The 12,825-nt window shown below is 30.0% G+C and overlaps 2 protein-coding genes across 2 annotated transcripts; one reads left to right on the top strand and one right to left on the bottom strand.

The window, feature by feature from the left end:
* Nucleotides 1–2,394: 2,394 nt before the first annotated feature.
* On the top strand, nucleotides 2,395–6,148 carry LOC126678309 (uncharacterized). Its single transcript, XM_056105490.1, has 7 exons — nucleotides 2,395–2,710; nucleotides 3,403–4,165; nucleotides 4,210–4,247; nucleotides 4,339–4,692; nucleotides 5,320–5,466; nucleotides 5,552–6,022; nucleotides 6,089–6,148. Exons 1-7 carry the CDS (start codon nucleotides 2,471–2,473, stop codon nucleotides 6,146–6,148), a joined length of 2,073 nt encoding a protein of 690 aa, XP_055961465.1. The 5' UTR covers nucleotides 2,395–2,470.
* Nucleotides 6,149–9,788: 3,640 nt separating this feature from the next.
* Nucleotides 9,789–11,600, bottom strand: LOC126678308 (uncharacterized). Its single transcript, XM_050373210.1, has one exon. It carries the CDS (start codon nucleotides 11,598–11,600, stop codon nucleotides 9,789–9,791), a length of 1,812 nt encoding a protein of 603 aa, XP_050229167.1.
* Nucleotides 11,601–12,825: the final 1,225 nt, after the last annotated feature.

Raw genomic sequence — 12,825 nt, 5'->3', positions numbered from 1 at the left:
TTTCAACTGAACTAATAATTTATTGAAAATGAATTATTTAAGTTTTCGAGGTGGTCAGTATAAATTTAATATAAATTAAAAGTATAATAATTTATACAGTTATACTATATGTGTTTATTCTCTTATAATAGTGAAATTTAAAGTTAATTGAAAAAATAATTTACGAAAGTATTAATTTAAAAAATTGTAATCAATTCATAATGTGATTTGTTTGAAAATAATCCACAATTGTTTAAAGACAAATTGATCATTGACCCAAAACTCCATGTAAGCAACTTGAATTGTTGTTCCATTGCATCAGTTGTATCAACTTCTTGCCAAAGCAATTCTTCACTTCTATCATTTTCTTTCTCCAGCTAAAAAACCATAACGAGAAAACAAAAAAAATTCACAGGCTAATGACATCATCACCGTTGTTGAATTTACCATCACCTGTTTCATTTTTCAACTCCACGTCGGCACCACTACAGCCAGGGGCGGATCTACACGTAGGCTAGGGTAGGCTAGAGCACGGGCTGCCATTTGAAGAGTTGGAAATCGGAGAAGACAAGGCACGGTCGTTGAGCAAAACCAGCGTCAATTGCAGGGACGGCGGCGTGTTTCAGCCCTGGCTGAAGAAGAAGAAGAAGCTCTTCTTTTATTTTACTTTTTAATTTTAAAGGGCTATCATTGGGCCCTTCTTTAAACAAAATGAAAGCTAAAGTTTGATCCAATATATTTATGGGACGATGACAAAAATACCTAAAAATTTATAAATATTTACAAAAGTACCTGTAAACTTTTTTTATTTACAAAAATACGACTGATTTAAAATTAATTACAAAAGTATCAAAAAAATGAAAATTAATTACAAAAGTACGATTTGTATAATGTCGGTATAATTATGGTATAATTTTGGAATATTAAAACTATAAATCAGATAATTTAAAAATAATATTTGGTTTATTATTGGTATAATTTCAGTATATTTTTGGTATATTGATTATAAATTTTTATATATATTTTCTAGTTGATAACATGTATTTTTTTTATGTGTATTTTTCACTATAGTTGGTAATGAACAAGAAAATTTGTATACTCTTGGTATACTGATGGTATAATTTTGGTATATTATTAATTTAATTTTCAGTATACGATTTGATGTAATTTTGGTAATTTTTTATTTAATATTAATAAAATCTCAGTATGTATAATGTTGGTATAATTTTGGTACAATGTTGATATAATGTTAGTTTATTAGTATACTAACATTATACCCACAGTATACACCGTATGTTTGATATTATTTTTTATTTTTTTGTATTTTTGTAAATATTATTAATATTTTTGTAAATGAAAAAAGTCAACATATACTTTTGTAATTATTTTCATTTTTTTTGGTAAATGGTGTAATTTCCTCTATATTTATTAATGCATGCTCTAAATTGCAGCTGGCCCACATTATTTTTATTTGAGCAATTTATGAAGATTACTACTATATTCTAAATTAATTTTCAAGTTTATGAATTAATCATCAAAGTTTTTATTTTGCCAATTTTTTCTCTTATCTTAAATCTTTTAATTTTTCAAAAAAAAAAATCAATCATTTCAAATTTTCTAATTTAAGTTTTTTAAATTTGTTTTCAGTTATGTAAGTGTTTTTTGTTTTTATTTTTTGTATCTTATTTCAAAATTTATTTTAATTTATATATTTGCGTAACAATCATATTAGATTATGTATTAAGGTAATTATTTGAATTTATTTTGTTATAAAAGATAAATACATAAATAAGACTGCAACAAGTAAATATATTTTTAATTATTATTTTATTATGTTGATAATTGATAAAATTTTATTATTTGGTTTTATTTAAATAGTTAGATAAATAAATTTATGAAAATTAATTAATAGGTATCAATTTAGATTATAAATAAATTTGTTACTAAAACGTCGAAAAATATTAATTCTTGTGATAAAATATAATTCAACCACAACTTTAATATAAATACAATTGTCAAATGAGATCAAAATAAATATAGGAGATTATTACGATATTTTTCATTGTTTTTTATTAACATCAATTTTATGTAAATAATATTATATATTTTATTTACATGTCGGTTAGCCCGGGCTGGAAATTTTTTTGAGAAAATTACATGGAATCCCCCAAATATTGAAAAGTTTATGTTAGTGACCCATGTTTTAACTTTTTACAGAAATCTCCCAAAATTTTAAAATGCTTTTCATGCCTACCTTTTTATATTTTATATTCCTATTTTAACCCTCTTGTACATATAGACTATTGTGTATCTGTCACACTGAATCATTATACCCCACTTCTTCTTCTCCATTTTTCTCAAACGGTTATTTCATTTATTACATTTCAAATGCAACAATTTCTTTAACTTCTCCCACTCTCTCCACGATTTCCTACATTTTCGCCATTAATACTCTGTTTATTAGCTATCACTTTTCTTCATCAGTAACTCCATGGTTGCTACACGCCGCACCTCTGATCTTCAACCTAAACCGAAAATCAAAACCAGAGATATGAAGATGAAGACAGTAGCGAAGAAAACTCCAAAATCGGCTAAAGGTAAATCAACTGGAGAAGCTTCAGTTCGCCGTTCTCCTATTTCTTTGAATAAGAGACATGCAGAGCACTTATCCGGTTTATCAAAGAAGCAAAAAGGAGTTTGCATCAATGAACCTAAGGAATCTGCTCCTAAGGTCTGTTTTTATTGATTATGTTGTTGTTTTATGTTTTCAGCTTCTATTTTTTAGGTTTTTGTTTGATTTTAATCCTCTGTTTGCTTTGATTTTTAATTTTTGGCTTCATTCGTTTACTTTTTTTTAGTTTCTGTTATTTAGTTTTAGGGTTGATTTTAATTTTTTATATCTGTTTGTTTTGATTTTTAATATATGTCTTCATTATTTTTGACATTATTTAATTAGGTAGTTAATTTTTTCTTTCTTAAAGAAATTTTTATATATTTTGGTTATTTCCTGTGTTTCTTATGTTTTAGGGTTTAGATTCTTTGCTTTCATGTTTTCAATGCACTGTGTTAACATGTAATCCATATTATTTCATATTTTATGCCTATTTTCTTGTTTGTTTTTTCAATAATTTTGTTCAGAATTTTATTTTATACTTATTTTGCTATTTTCTGGTTGACATATAGGTAACATTGAGTTATTTTGATGTATGATAATTTTTATTTTCTTTGTTTACATGTTATATTGAATTGTGTTAACCTTTACTGTACATAATTTCATATTTTATGCCTATTTTTTGGTCTGTTCTTTCAATATTTTTTGTTCATAATTTTAGTTTCATTTGTTTTTTTCTATTTTATGGTTCATATATAGATAAGATTGAGTTATTTTAGTATATACTAATTTTCACTTTTACCTTTTGACAGCTTTGGCAGTTCAAACTAAACCCAGCAGCTCGTGTTCATTCTAAGATCGATACATGTATGTCGTATGATGTGATTACTGAAATTAAGTCTACTCTCAGTCCTGGTGAATTGGAACTCTTCAAGAAGTCTTGCTTAGGATATATTATAGACATTCCTAAGATTAAACTGCAGAACCAAATTGTTCACTGTCTTTTAATGAGGGAGGTCGAGCAGTTGAACAAATCTGAGATGTGGTTTCATGTAGGTGGTCATAGGCTGAAGTTTGGCATCGAGGAGTTCGCGTTAGTGTCTGGTTTAAATTGCCAAGGAACTAGTAATAAGTACAGTTATCCAAAAGTTTTAAACGGCCTTTATGATAAGTATTTCAGCGGGTGTCAATCGGTTTCGAAGCAAACACTCAGGGATATGTTTTTGTCTAGACGTTGGGAGTCGGAGGAGGATGGTTTTAAGCTTGCATTTATGCATTTGTTGCAAAAAAATTTGCTGGCTTCACCAAATACTACTCGTATTTCTTTGAAGGATTTTGACGTAGTTGATTCTGACGACATCAATGACTATCCGTGGGGTATTGACGTCTTCAAGTATACCTTTGATTGTTTTACAACAAAGTCCGTTCTTAGTCCGGGCAGTTTCAAGCAAGATATAAATAGGTACGACTATCGCCTGCAAGGTTTTCCCTATGTACTCCAATGTTGGTTTTACGAGTGCTGCTCAAAAGCGAAAATTACCTTTGCTCAGTTGGTGAATGAAACTGCTATTCCCCGTATTTTACGTTGGCAAGCTTTCATTGTTGCAAATACTATGCAGTTGACAGAGAGTTATTTGCTGAAGTGTCATCTGATGAGGTTTGTACATTTAAAAATTTCATATTTACTTTGTTTGGTCTGTTTCATATATGGTTTACATTAGGTTTATATGTGTTTTCTTATGTCATAGGTAAGTTTCCGGTCTATTGTTCCAACACCGGCTGAAAGGAACGCGCTTAATTTAGGTGACTTTTTCAGAAAAAATAAAGGTAAAGGTAAGGCTGGATTGGATGTTAGTGAAGAAGTTGGAAATCAGGATGGCTATTTTCCGGCAATTGATTTATCGAAAGAATCTGAAAAAACATCAAACATTTTGAACTTAAGTGTTATGGAAGAGAAGTTAGAATTTCTTATGGCTGGTCAGAAGACAATGCAGGCTGATATTTTGGAATTTAAGCATCTGTTCACTTTGAAATTTTCCGAAGTCTTGAAGGTTGTGAATTCGTTGAATTCAAATATTAAGCGTACAAGTGACTCAAAAAAGGTAATGTATTCTGATTTGTCTTTTTTAATATTATGATTTTAGTTTTACATGTTTATGTTATTTAAATAAGGCCTAATGTCTTAAAAACCCCGACCTTTTAGCCCCTTTTCAATCATACCCTGACGTTGAAAATTTGTCAATTTTACCCTATTTTTCATTTTTGTGTTTCAATTGTACCCTGAAAAATTAAATTAACGTCTTTTGCGTTTGAAAATTTGTTTAAAACATTCTCCATGTCTCGCATATATTAATTGTATATTTTTAAAATTTATTTAAATTTAGTTAAATTAATCAAGAATTTAAATTAGTGTTAATTTGATTATGGTTTTTAGTTAGTTTTTAAAAATAAAGGACTTATTTGTACTTTTTTGAAGAAAAAAGAATTTAATTTCATGTTTAAACTTAATTAATTGAATGGTTTCATCATTTAAGTAAAAAAATTAACAAAAAATAAAATATTGGGGTACAATTGAAAACGGAAAATTCAAAAGTGGGTAAAATTGACAAATCTTCAACGTCGGGGTGGAATTGAAAAAAAATTTAAAGGTGAGGGGTTTTTGAGTGATTAGGCCTTTAAATAACTAATATTTTGTTATATGTAATTCTAATACTTTGTTCTAATTACAGGTTCATTCAGAGTTAGGTGCCTCATCTTCGCCTATTGGCAATAAAAATGATGACGATAAGTCGTACTCTTGTGGAAAACCTGCTGAACATGAACATCATGTTGATTCAGAATATACTGCTTCTGCTGAATTAGAACCAGTTTTAAAGGTTTTGTGAAAAAAAAAATTTACTTAGTTTTTTTATGTTTTTGCAACTTGATATGAACCTAATGTGAACTTCATATCTGTATCAGGTTAGAAGATCACAAAAAGCAGCATCTAGCGCGCACACAGCAAGTGTTGTGAAGGAAGAAAGTGTTGATCTTCCTGCTGAGGAGAGTTCAAAGAAGGGTAGTTTTAATGGTAGTTTTATGGGATCCGGAATAGGAGTTGAAGATTCTGTTGATTGTCAAAAGGTAACTCCTGAGAAAGATATTGCGGATAAGTCTGCTTCGAAGCACGAAAGTGATGAGGGTGGGTCTTCTGATGAAGAACAAGGTGATGAAAAACTGGAAGATATGGATAAAGAAATGGAAGATGTGGTTGGGGAGAAAATGAATGTTATGGAATCTGAACATGTTCATAATTTGGTTGAGGAGAAAATTGATGTTATTGAATCTGGCTTTGATAAGGAACTTCCAAAAGTTAGTAATATGGAAGCTGCCGGTTGCTCCAATGATATGGGAATTAGTGGTGGAAATTTTGCTGTCCCGTCGGTTGTTGAGGTACATTTAATAATTTGAAATTAAGTTTTTTTTTTCTTTCTAATTTCCATATTTTCAATTTAATAGGTTCCGCGCCAACCTCAGTTTTTGCCAGTATCTCCTACGTTTGATTTATCAGAAGAGTGATTGAAGAGGCTATGCAAAATGCAATGAAAACCATTGCTAAAATGAAATCTCAGAAGGTACATTTTATTTTCAATTACTATATGTATTTTTAAGTTTAGATTTTGTTGTTTGTGTTAGGTTACTATAGAGTTTATATTAGGTTACTAACTGTATTTTTCCTAAATTTTTTGATAGGATGATTATGTTCAAGCAAACTTTGGTATTGAATCTGATCTTGTCACTCCAGTTCCTTCTAAGAGGATTGGAAAACCTAGTTTTTTTACTCAAGTCCCCTTTTTTGAATGATTTTGGATCTTCTTCAGGCTTAATTGTGCCGAAGCAAAGTATTGGCAGTGTTTGTTTATGTTCATTTGATGAAAAAAGCATATGTTTTTGCGATGTCAAAAAACAAGAGCAAGTTCGGCTATGGCTTGATGAAGGACGCATGAAACCTTTGAAGTTCGTTTCACAATTTTTTTTATTTTTATCCTTTATTTTATTTAAGTTGATTTTATTTACTTTGTTTATCTTTATATTTATAGGAAGAAAATATATGATGTGAAGAATGACATCTTGCGTCCTCGTCTTCATTTTGGCGTAGTTGATATTGAATCCAAAACATGGTTTTATAACCTGTTTCATTCTGGATATCCTATTTCCTATTCTGTAAGTATTTACCTTTGTTTTCCTTTTTATTATTTAGTTTATTTATTAGTTAAGTTGTTATCAACTTAAGTTTACTTTTTGTTCTTTTGGCAGCATGTTGATGTTCTGTTTTACTATCTGAGAAAGAAGATCAAAACTGAAAATATTAGATGTGCGACAACTGATAACTTTTTCGACCGACGTATGCAAGCCATCTATGATTTGTACTCAAAAAAGGGTGATACTACATTTGTATCCGAAAAAAATACTGTGTCTCTTTACATGAAAGGTGGTTTCATGCGTTGCAACACAAAGTGGTCAGATGTCGATGATGTTCTTATCCCGATCAATTGTAAGAAAGACTGGCATTGGATATTAGCCCGTCTGAATTTCAAGGATCGCTGCATCTACGTTTATAACTCATTGAGGTCAGCCCGACAGGACAAATCAGCGAATGAATATGTTAAATGTTACAGTGAGCTGGTTCCAATTTTGTTAGAAGAAATCAAGTTTTTTGATTCCCGACCTGACATTGATACTACTACTGGTCCTTATGAGGGAAAGAGGTTGTCAGACCCATTCAGGATTGAGAATGTTGAAAACTTACCTGTTCAAACCGATATGTAAGTTTTATATTTTTTCATTATCTTATTTAGTAGCAGTTTGCTTTAGATTTTTATAACTTTATATCAACTTTATGTGAACTTTGCATCTATTATATTTCTTATCTTCTTCTCTCCTTTTCGTAGTGATTGTGGAGTTCATATGTTTTGCGCTGCTGAGTTTTTTGTTGAGGGTAAGGTCATGGGTCCTGATTTTGATATCAAACAACATCGTGCTCGCTACGCTTCCGCATTGTATCTATACTCGACTTGGAAGGAAGATTCTGTAGTTGAAAGTGATGATGAAGCTCCTCCAAGACTCAGGAGGGTTGGTGGTTAGACACCATGTGTTTTTTGTTCTTGTCTATATTTTTTTGGTTCCTTTTAAGAAATAGGTCTTAATATTGTTTCTATTATCGTGCTTCGGATGTTGTTATTTTAAGTTTGTTTCATTTGTGTGTTTTTGTGTTGCATTGTAAACAGATTTGATGTTTTTAATTTTAGTTGGGTACTGTTTGTTTCATTTTCTTATGTTATTTTATACTTATTCTACTATATTATTTTTTATTTTTTTATGTATATTTTAAGTATGTATAAAAACTATTTATATAAAAAGTGAGTCTATTATACCTAATATAAACCATATGTGAACCATATGATTAATTTATACAAGTTGTATAAAATATATATACTTTTGTCACTTTTTAGTATAAGTTTTATGTAAATTGGAATAGATATTAGATTTCTAAAATTTAAAGTTTATTTTAACATTTAAAATTATTTATATAAATAGTGATTGTTGTTTGTTAAACCTAATATGAACTATATATTAACCATATTAACTCTACATAAGTTTATAAAAAATATCTAAATTTGTCTCTTGCTAATATTAGTTTATTGTAAATTGCAATAGAAATTAGCTTTTCAAAAGTTAAAATTCCTTTTAATATTTTAAACTGTTTTTATAATGATCACATATGAACTTAATAGTAACCTTATATCAACTTGTATAAAATTGAATCAGCAATGCTCTTGTTACTTTATTAAATGCATTATTGATTCCACACACACACAAATACACACACACACACACACACACACACACACACACACACACACACACACACACACACACACACACACACACACACACACACACACACACACACACACACATATATATATATAAATTTGTCTCTTGATAGTATTAGGTTTTTTTTTTAAATTGGAATATATATTAGATTTTAAAAAGTAGAAATTCCTTCTAATATTTCATTTTTTTTATAATGATCAGATATGAACCTAATAGTAACCTTTTAGCGACTTTAATAAAATTTAATCACCATTAATATATATATATATATATATATATATATATATATATATATATATATATATATATATATATATATATATATATAATGATCAGATATGAATTTAATAGTAACCTTATATCAACTTTAATAAAATTGAATCACCAATGTTTTTGTTACTTTGTTAAATCCATTCTGGATTCCATTAATATATATATATATATTTGTCTCTTGATGGTACTAGTTTTTTTTTAAATTGGAATATATATTAAAATTATTTATAATGATCAGATATGAACTTAATAGTAACCTCATATCAACTTTGATAAAATTGAATCACCAACGATGTTGTTATTTTATTAAATGTATTCTGTATTCCATTAATATGTTATACTAGTAAGAAACAGATATATATATATATATATATATATATATATATATATATATATATATATATATATATATATATAGCATTCTATATATAGACAAACTGAAATTTTTATTGAATATTTTTTAAGTAAAATGTATTTGAATCTTAAAAAACAACCTAAAATCAACCTGAAGTTAACTTTAACAAATTGAATTATTTTTTCTGAGGCATATTCTTACACGTCTTCACATTATGTCCATATTTTCGACATCTACCGCACCTGTTATGATTTATTTTTTTCGAACCAGATCTCATTCTTTTCTTCTTAGGCCGTTCCGACTTTGTTCTTCCTTGCGGTGGTGTGACAATCTTTTGTGCTACTTCTTCCGGCACATTCCAGTTACTCTCATCTTCCACCGGATAGTATTGTTTCTTTGGTGAAGTAATGTGAACAAAATTTGTAAGGATCTTGATTCATGTCTTTGAGTATAGCCATTGCGTGTGGACAAGGAATTTCATCAATCTGAAATCTCCTACATGTGCATGTTCTTTCTTTTAGATCTACAATGAACTTTGTTGTATGTGCATAGACTGTCTTTACACTGTCATTTGAATTTGAAACCTGCATATGTTGATAAATTTTAGTAACCTGATGTGAACCATATATAAACTATATGTGAATTTTGTTCATTAAACATGATAGAATTAAATCATACCACTAGTTTCATTGATTAAATGTAATTGTCATTCAAGATATCTTCTGCTCTTTTTGATAGGGCTGTGAAAGTTGATCTAGCTAAATGCCTGTTTGTGTAACTCCATTCTTGTACCATTTTGCGTAGGTACTCAAGTAATGTAGTGACAGGGAGATCCTTACCTGCTTTTATTCTGTAATTCATTGATTCTGCTATGTTTGTTGTCATGACTTTGTGTCGGTTACTCTCGCAATGTGATCTTGCCCATTTCTTGTAACCAACAGATTCTAGATATGGCTTTAAACCTCTACACATACTGCTAATTTGTTTCATGTAGGTGTCAAATACATCAGTTGTATAAGCTTTTGATGCTCCATAAAATGCTTCCCGAAGTTCTTTTGTCGTCTTTTTGAAGTTCTTTTTAACATTGTTGAACAAATGGAATGTACACAATGCATGAGCTGATTCTGGAAAAACAGAAGAGGTTGCATTCTTGATGCTCTCGTGTCGATCAGATATTATACACATGTCTTTTCTCACTTTAAATGCATCTCTAATTCTCTTCATAAACCACTCCCATGATCCATCGTTTTCAGAATCAACCACGCAAAATGCTAGCGGAAATATCTTTCCATTTCCAACTTGTGTACATGCTGTTAAAAGCGTTCCTCCATAGGCTGAAGTAAGGAATGTTCCATCTACTGCAATTACCGGAATGCAGTATTCCCATCCTTTTATAGACGCATTTAATGCCATAAAAACATAAAGCATGCTACTGTCATCTTGTACTTCTAATCTGGTGTAAGAGCCTGGATTGCTAGCCTCTAGCATGTACAAGTAGCTTGGTATTAATGAAAAAGATTCGTCAGCCCTTCCTCTCACCATTTCCTGAGCTACTGCCTTTGATCTATAAGCTTTGGAGTATGTCATCTTTATTCCGTAATCATCCTTCATGTCTCTCTGAATATCTGCTGGTCTGTAAACAGTCTTGAGGTTGATGTACTTTGATTTAATGAACTCTCCAATTACACTTGATGTTGCTTGCCTTTGATCCCCTGTTTTGACAACCATTGCACAACTGTGGTTGATATTGAGTTTCCGAATTATAAAAATCTCTGTTTTTCCTTGTTTTGAAGCATTAAGTTTCCATGTGCAATCTGTATCCAAACAGCTCAAGAAATACTGCCTTTCACATGATCTTCGTACTTTGAATTGAAAATGGTTTTTGATTGCATATAAGCTTAAAACTGACTTCAGAACCTCTTTGTTTTTGTAGGACTGTCCTTCTTTGATATCGCTATGTCTCGTGTCTGATATGACATGTTCATCTTTAAAGTTACTTTCTACTTCATCTTCGTTATCTATCAAGTCATTTGTCAAGGACTTAGCATAAAGTATCACATCGGATATTGCTTCCTTCTGTTTTTCACTTGTTGATCCAATCTCATGTGTAGATTTTGTTGCGCTTGCAGATTGTTGTGCTGACTGGATGTCTGCATTTGATACTTTGAATGTTGTGTCGAAGAACGCTATTTCCCTTCCGGACGATGCTACTGAAACGCATAATGGATATATCATGCAATCTGTTGCATTCTTTTTAAGCTCCAAGTAGAATTTCAAGCTTCCATTGTCTGTTATTTTCATCGGGGGATAATTGATTTTCACTTGATATTTGATCTCCAGTAAGGTTGACATATGGTTTATATTGAGTTGTTGTGACAATATTTCCACAAAATTCCTATAGCTACTTTCTTGTTGTACCAGCATTCCCATTGCTTCAAAGTTAATATATTCCATGTTTTGATTCCATTCTCCATTATAATGAACAAATATTAGAATATTCTCCATATCTGCATTTATTAAAGAAAGAAACGGTTTATAATAGCTATAATATATCATTATACTGATTCCTATGCTTCTAATACATAATCTACGTTTAATATATAATCTATGTTTATTTGAAATCTGTAGAACCTGAAATCTACTAGAAATTTTAAAAATTATTATAAATCCAAACAAGCTGAATTAGTTAAAGCTATAGTCTTTAAAAGCTATTTGATTATGAAAATAAACAATAAACATGAAGCTTCTAATACATAATCTACGTTTCATATATAATCTATGTTTATTTGAAATCTGTAGAACCTGAAATCCACTTTAGATTTTTAAAAATTATTATAAATCCAAACAAGCTGAATTAGTTTGAGCTATAGTCTTTAAAAGCTATTTGATTACGAAAATTAACAGTAAACATGAAGAACCTGTTATCAATCTATTTTGATTCGAAATTTAAATCTAATCAAAGACTAAAAAATCTAAAATTAGCCTAAATCTTGTTGTATAATAGTTCATTGTAACTGATTTACCTGATTTTGAATGTTTTTCTGATTTCTTTTGATGTTATTGAATCCAATGCTCGTTTAAGGAAGAAGAAGCACACTGTCAGTCTTGAAGCTTCATCAATGGCGTGATTTTTTAGAGGTTGAAGATGAGAGAATCTTGTAGTAGTTAGTTAGGAAAGAAATTCCTTTCCTGATTTTTTGATCACGCGCATATTACCATAAGGGCATTATTGTCTTATTTCCTATATTATTTAGTCCACGCTGAGTTATGGGGGATTATTAATAACTTTCCTTTTTTTTTAGAGATTTCTGCTAATATTAAAAAGCTGAGGGAAAAGTGCTACATCATAGCCTTTTTAGGGGATTTATGAAAAAAACCCAATTTTTTTTGGATCCGCCACTGACTACAGCCGCTCAAAACGTCTATACTAACTCACCCTCCTTTGCGCAACAGTACTCGTATCCGGTGGCAAGCCTGCGATAGTTCTAGCTTAGTTCCTCTTTTGTCTAAATTCAACCAAACGATGTCGAATTCATTGCTGCTACATCATCTTCGAGAATCTAAAATCAAAAAGGCGTCCATCTTTATAACGGTGGTCGGTTGGGTTATTCTATACATCCATCGAAGCCCTCCATAAAAATTTGGAAAATAAAAGTCAATTTACACTTTCACTATCTCTCTCTAATTTTTCCACCCAACAAATTAAATACTTTCACTGCTTTTATGTTGA

The sequence above is a fragment of the Mercurialis annua genome, linkage group LG4 (genome assembly GCF_937616625.2).
Source record: "Mercurialis annua linkage group LG4, ddMerAnnu1.2, whole genome shotgun sequence".
In the NCBI taxonomy this organism is placed as follows: domain Eukaryota; kingdom Viridiplantae; phylum Streptophyta; class Magnoliopsida; order Malpighiales; family Euphorbiaceae; genus Mercurialis; species Mercurialis annua.
This window is presented reverse-complemented; position numbering and strand designations above follow the sequence as displayed.